This window comes from Tinamus guttatus, unplaced genomic scaffold (genome assembly GCF_059628265.1).
Source record: "Tinamus guttatus ecotype Peru unplaced genomic scaffold, ASM5962826v1 Tinamus_guttatus_pri_ptg000340l, whole genome shotgun sequence".
Classification (NCBI taxonomy): Eukaryota; Metazoa; Chordata; class Aves; order Tinamiformes; family Tinamidae; genus Tinamus; species Tinamus guttatus.
In genome coordinates, this window is record NW_028288874.1 from 312501 (window position 1) to 320000 (window position 7500).

Below are 7500 nucleotides of genomic sequence, written 5' to 3' on the forward strand. Positions count from 1 at the left end.
TTGCTTCATAAAATATAAACTGCACTTTTCTGTCTAGAGTTGAGGGACATCAAAGGAAAGATACAGTATTATGTTTTTCTGTATGTACAGAAATATATTATGGAGTAGATGAGGTGTTTTTCAAAATTGATGCATATGTTTCCAAGCATGAATACGGTTCACTACAAGTCTAATTTCTTTAACTAGTCCAAATATACCGCCCCCCCCCCAAAAAAAAATGCTAGATATATTGAATATTGTCAAATTACCTTAAAAATGAATTAGTTCACACTGGATAAACAAAACAAAACAAAACAAAAAAAAAGGAGACAGAATTAGCTTTCATTGCTTTAAGTTATTTGTCACTTCCCCCTAAATCCTTTCCATTGTTATGAAAGTGAAGCAAACCCACTGTGTTTTCTGTCTTAATCCTCCTTCTCAGATGCTCCATACAATATTTTTTTTTATATCAAGCTGCTAGGTAAACCATTTTCTGAGCATGAGAAGTTAGAGCTCACTTCATACACCAGGCATTCTTCAAAGTTGTCATAAGCGTATTATAGATATATACCCTACAAGAGTGGGGTAGTGTACCTTATTAATATTTCATTTTGGTACAGTATACTTGCATTAACTCTCTTAACATAGGTATCATATTGTTTCAAGTCAGAGAATCTAAAACATCGTAACAAAGATTAGACTAAGAGCAAAGCCTTGAAAACTACAGCCATTAGTCCTGTCATCTCCTATAAAGTTAATGGCTTGGAAAAATGCTCAATCTTTGGACTAAAAGTTGATATTTAATTGAAAGAAAATGTTTTTTAATTGTAATGGGGATTTTGCATTAGTGTGAACATGAAAAGGTACTAAAGAATCTAATGCAAGGTTACGTATTGATTTCCATCTTGACACTGCTGCAAAATGTAGGAATATTTCTATTTCATAAACAAGCTCACCTATTCTGCATCATGACTTCTTATTTGTTTTAAGAGCATGAAAGATAGAATTGAATGAAAAGAAGGAATAATAAAATACTCTCAAATATTTTTTTGTTGGTGTATAGGACAAAAGCCATGACACTGCTCGAAAGCCTGACTGACTCTACACCAGAATTATCAAGATGTTATAATGTCTCTTTCACATCTTCCAGGGTTATTTGGTTCAGGAAAGCAACTGCATCCCTAAACCTGGCCATCACAGCAGCAATCAGAGTGGTTTTAGTGACTGTGGATTATAACAAGAGACCTGACATAACGGATGTGAAAACACTGGCCAGAATTATCATCAATACAGCCTAGAAGGATGGAAGTATTTATAAAATGTATTTTTTTATTGAAGAGGAAAAACCTTGAGTTAAATCAATTACCATTCTAACCACTAATAATACTTAGAATATGACATTGAATTTGGGAAATGCCCATTTGTTTTTAAAACAACCTTATTTAAATCAGATTCCTTTAAACCTTATATAATTTTGCTGATAATAAGCCACTACTTTGACATTCCATTTAATGCACTTATAAGCAAAAAATATATTAGCTATGATTTGCAGGTAAGTATCAGTTATTTAATTTCAAACTGAAAAATAGCATGGAAGATAGAGAAAGCAGTTAAAATATTTTGTGAAAAGTATTGCTGTAATTTTTTTTTTTTAAAAAAGTTACTTCAATACTGTATAGTTATGGCTTGCTGTTAAGGTGCTTCTGCTATACACCCTGTAGTCTACCATTTGTAAACACATCTTTTTGATGTTTCTGCCAACATCCTGGCAACAAAGCAGTGCAATTTCAAATGAGCTAATTAACTTAATTGTTGATGAAGCATGAAACAGTTCATTCACCCTGTTAGCTGCACCATGACAACATAAGAGTCTCAGCCCCTGAAGTTACTCATCTATATAAGCTTATCTGTAGCTTTCCATTAAGATCTATTGCCTACCAAAATGAGGATGGCTCTTCTGACAAAGACCAGTCCACATAATAAACAAGTAGAGAGTCAGCATCTCTGCAGCAGATTTAAATGAACGCAGAAGTATAGCAACTGAATTGAATTAAAACAAACAAACAAGCAGATAAACAAACAAAACCTCCAGAAACCAGCTGTGGTTTGAAGCTCCAGCTGAAAAGGCATTTATTTTCTCAATGCTTTGAATCAGACAACAGCTAGCAAAAACAAACTCTGAAAAGTAGAAAACTTTCCACATTGCTGTTCATTTCTAAAAGGTGCAAACCCACCTGTTTGCAGTTTTTCTATTCTCTATTATGCACATATATGAGTAAAGGCAAAAATAAATTATTGAGTGAGAGTTAAATGGTCACACTTAGTCCTTTGTGCTTTTCTATTTATATTACACACATAATTCCCATTATACGCAAACTGTCAGAATTTGAAACGTGCTTTTTTCATACCTCCACTATCGAATATACAATCTAAAGCATCTCTTGGAATTTTCTGAGGCTCCATTTCAGTAAAGGATAATAAGAGGATTAAATACTGTGCTTTTGAAAGGCCTGCAAAAGTGTTCAACGTGAAAGAAAGCAGAACAATTTGACCCTCTGCAGATAGCCTTGATTATCCAGTTGCTTGGAACACATACAAAATTTCTGCTCTGATTAACAGCCCAACTTTGTTTTGCCATCATTCTTGTCCCCCGGCCTTAAACTACCCTTTGCCAACGAGTAAAAATCAACCTACTTTAAAAATTGTCCAAAATCTTCACAAACGCTTTCACAGCCAGGCCATTTGCAAACTCCATGCCCATAGAGAGTATGGGAGGCCCCAGTCTCCTCATGTGACGAGCTGCAGCAAAAGAAGAAGGCATCAGATTCATCTCAAAAGCCATAATCGTCGGAGGCTGCGAGCGCCTGTCAGGTTACGATCAGTGACAAACAGGTCAAAACAGGTCAATTTAGCTCAGAGCAGTCAGAAAAATTTAATCGTTCTATTGAATAGTTCAACTGCCAAGGCTAGATGATGTTCCAATTAGAGAAGAAATAGAGCCAAGGATGACTGTTAATAAAGGATGAAAAAATACGATGACTGTATAATACCACATGCTAATTCTGCCATATGACCTTGGTGTAACATTTTACCTATAAATAAAAAATATACTTATAGCTGATCAACTCTGCAAAGAAATACTAAGGATGGGTAGTCAGAATTTATGAATAATGTGAATACTATTATAAAATATTTGGTTTTTCAGCTAAAAGGTATGTAAAATTAAAGCAATCTTAATAGATAAATACATTTTTTTCACAACTGTTGCTTCCGTTAACTACTTGGCTTTATAAAAGACCCCAGCTCTTCTCCATTTCTTTTTTTGGAACCTTAGCAATATTTTCATGCATGTGCATATATCAAAGGGATTCGGGGGACTGCTCCAAAAGGGTGTTATACTTTCTAGAGGAAAGAAACAACTTGTCTCGCATATAATTATAAATTAATCTGAACGAAAAGTGCCACTATAAAGATATATAGAGAAGTAACAAAAATTTTTAATAGTAAAAGTAACAGTTGAAAATGTCCTCACTGTGAAATGAGGACCAGAGACATCTAAATTATAGTCTCCTATTTCAAACATTAAGATAATTAAAGCAAATATTTATTGAAAATACCATTACTTACAATTTAATTATGTAGATGCAAATTAAAATGTATCTTTTATTGAGATCATCTACATCAATCAATCCTAACATACAACACTGTCGTAAATGCTGTAGATAGTACATATGCCCTTACACTTTTAATCCACTCCTGGAAAATAAGGAACTGTGTGTCTGTCAGTGTGTCTGAAAAATGACTTTAACTTAATCCATATGGTCACATTCTGGTGCATTACATTAATGCGACTGAAAATTTGTATGAAATGTCAGCTGAGTTCCTATAGTATACATAAGAAGAAAAATTCAGTGGTTTTCTGCACAAGAAGTAAACAAAGTGTCTTAATGTACTAATTGAATACAGCACTTTTTACATGAAATATTTGCACAGAGTTCCAGTATCAGTCTACCAGGGTATGCGCATTTTCTCTTATTCAGTAGCAAATGTCTGACTGCCAGATGTGTGAATTCAAATATGCATTAAACTATGTGCCTACAAAGTAAGCACAAATCTGCACTGACACCTCTGAAAGAGCACCTGCTATTCTGGCATTTCTAATTGTTATCGAAGGTGCCATGAGTTCACATGGTATAAAAATCGTAGGCAGGTAATTGCAGTAGCACTGACAAAATTAGACATCATTATTGAAAATGATGCCCTATTGATAAACAATTTAGGAAAACTACGTCTCCACAACCTCTTATGTAACCTGTAGTAAGTTTTACGTTGTGATTTGAAATAATTCCCCTTATAACGTTAAGCAACAGCGTTATGTCAAATGATAAGCACAGTTGAAATCTCATCAGCATTACCTGTCTCGCCTTGCATTTAGAACTGAAGACTGTCCATTCACTATGGAATGATGAGTTATTGGTGGTGATGCTTTGGAAGTGGTGGAGGAGGTAGTAGAGGAGGAATTGTTAGTAGTGAGGTCTAGCCCTCCATGTTTAATGCCATTGTCTTCCATACTGTGAACTCCAGTCACTTCTTTCCATAACTGCTGAATCTCAGCAGGACTTAAGCCAGCTATAAAATGAAAGAGAGCCCCACTAATATAAGAAAATAAGAGTTTCATATAACGAGCTCAGTGTTATTAATGGATTAATGCCAACAATACAGGTGATGCTCTTTTTTTCCAGCACAATCAACGTGTTGTATAAAATAATTTCAATTTTCTTCTGTCAAAATTCAGGTAATCTAACTGCCTTTCTTTTGTGTTATGAACAGTCAATTAAAACCCACCAATTTTAATAATATTAAACTCCTTTTTACAACACTCATTCAAGGATCAAAGATTACACATGACAAATAACTTCTTCAAAAACTAGTACTAAAGACATTTTTAGATGAGATTTCTGCTGTATGCAGAATCAATCTCTTGACAAGCAAATGTGACTCAACATTTCCTCGGTTTACTCAGCTTTTAGAATTGTTGTTTAATCAGATATGAAATGAAAAATAGAATACATCGCCCTAAGGATATAAGCAATAATATTATCTTAGAAGACTCAAAAAGTAGGTAGTGGGTAAAGCAGAGACAAGGGAGAGAAACCAGAGGATGAGATGGAAATCAACGAGATTACAACAGGTTTAACATTTGGGTATAAAACATCTAAATTTAATAACACATACATATTAATCAGACAAAACTGAAAGAGCTTCTAAAACTTCTCTATTGCTTGCACGGCACTACTTTGAAATGTAGCCAACAGGTTTATTTACCAATAAAGCTGAAAAAAATGTTTGTCCTCTTCTCCACTTGTAAGGCTTGTACTTTTATTTCTCAGGATTCATCCTGAGCTACAAAAGCAACGTCTGCAGTGTCTCAATATATTCAAGGATCTGTCTTAGTTCTGTCTGGTTCTCACACTAAGAACTCACATTGCCGAATGGATTCATCAAAAAATTATGAAAAAGTACAGTAAGTTACTATTTTCGAGTAATTGTCTTACTATGAAGTGTACGAAGTTATTAAAAAAATAAATATTAATTATTTACAGAAAAAAAAAGTCTGGAGGTAGCCAGGAAACAAATTGGTTGAAAGGTGCTCACAATTTTTAAAATTTAAGTAGCTCGTCTTTAGAACATTATTTTGTGTGCTTAGAGACCAACATCCAATGGCAAACTCAATTAATTAAGAAGTAAAAAAAGAGAGTTGATTGAAATGTCTTAAAACTGAGTTCATATTGTGTGTCCAGAAAAAGCTAGGATTTAAGGACATAAGCAAAGAAGCTAGGCTCCAATTTCCTGCATTACTGAGATGGGTAATAGCAGTAACAGTAATAGTAGATGCAGTCATTTAATGAAAGTGAGTAATTACTGCAGGTTTCATGAGGTGCATCCCAGCAACTCTACAAATAGCCCATTTTAGCATGGTAAATAATAGTTACCTGCAAATGTAATCACAAGTCAAATTGAAAACTAATGCATTAAGTTAGGTGCTGTGATATACACAGCACAGTATTTACTCAAAACTGCTCCCTTTCTCCTGCAGTTGAAAAAAATAAATTAATTTTGTGTTAAATTGTGTCTTGCACCAAGGAAGTTTTTATCACGGGCAGTCAAACTTCGGGCCGTGAGGGGGTGCGTAAGGATGCCCCAACATTCTGGGTGAATCAGTCTGTGTTGGCAGTGGCTGGAGTAACTGCTCTTCCCCATGTCCAGTGGTCTCCTACCATGCTTTGCTCGTGGTCCTTCAGCCCAGTCCTAAACCAGATTTTTCTAAGTAAGTGGACACATATAAAAATATTTGTGTTATTTATCTGTAAATCCTATATATCTATATAATATACACATACATTCTCCAAACACTTCTGTGGAAGGCATAAACTTTTTACTACATCCAGTGCATTTTCTTTTCCTTGAAAAGAAGTTATTTGCTGAAGGTCTGATCTGATATTACCACAGAATGTCTATCATAAAATTTGGTAAATTTCCATGAGAAAAGTGAAGGAAAAGATTGAACCCCTTACTCTTTTCATACTCGCAAGCCCCTATGCAGGAGCATCTATGATAAAATTAGTAGTAGTACTTGGATATTTTCTATATGCAAATAAAGACTTATAAGAAAGTCATCTGATCTGAACTGTATTCATTGTCATTACATTACTAGAAACTGCTTGCTATCTCTCCTTGAAAGATGCTATGTGGCTATAGGACAAGCCCACAGGAAGAACTATTAATATGTCAGAATTCCCAATTTGTGTCTCTCTCTTTCCAGTTCTTACTGAAAACACATTCCTTTCTATCCCCAGCACCTAAACTTCAGCTCTCCTGTCACAGACTTGGTGGCCATTCTGGAGATGCAGAAAAGTTCTCCAGGGGAACCTGTCCTGTGTCTTCTTCCTCTGCTCATCCATATCAGCACTATGATATCAGCACTCAGCAAACAAACAAACAAACAAAAAAGGAAAACAAAACACTATGGATTTAACTTAAAGGAAACCCAGAGACATGGAAGATACTAGAAGTAGGAAAGAAAAATGAAGAATGAAACATTCAACTAGATTTCATTATATTTAATAAAGAACAGGACAGAAGCAAACAAGAGATTGGTTTACTTTAGAAAGAACAATCCAGAAATATTTTAAATGTAAAAGTGTGTATTATCTTATTTCTTTAGGGCCAATTTCTTCTCATGACTTCACTTACACTTAATTCTTTGAGCAAAAGATACTGGGGTGGCTATTTACTAGTTCTCCTAAAAATATTTTTAAAACAGCATTATTTTATATGTGTTTTTCTAGTAGAAGTAGATGAATGACTTTTACATTAAACTAATGAATGCAACTGGGTAGGAGTGCTGAGGGAAATCTGTGGGGAATGCTTAATGTGAGAGAAAACCTGAGGAATTCCTCTTGCAACAGATGGCACAAGAGGAGGTTGCAGAAGGTAAAGCTGTTAGGAGGAGGCTGTATT

General features: G+C 34.7%; 1 protein-coding gene across 4 annotated transcripts in view; it reads right to left on the reverse strand.

Annotated features, from left to right (window-relative positions):
• Positions 1-7500, reverse strand: part of FOXP2 (forkhead box P2) — a 349666-nt gene that overhangs the window by 45919 nt on the left and 296247 nt on the right. For all 4 annotated transcript variants that reach the window (XM_088529739.1, XM_088529736.1, XM_088529737.1 and 1 more), the window contains 2 exons: positions 4395-4608; positions 2674-2778 (listed from right to left, as the gene is read on the reverse strand). In XM_088529739.1, the coding sequence (XP_088385865.1) occupies positions 2674-2778; positions 4395-4608 (319 nt within the window). The remainder of the gene's footprint in view (positions 1-2673; positions 2779-4394; positions 4609-7500) is intronic.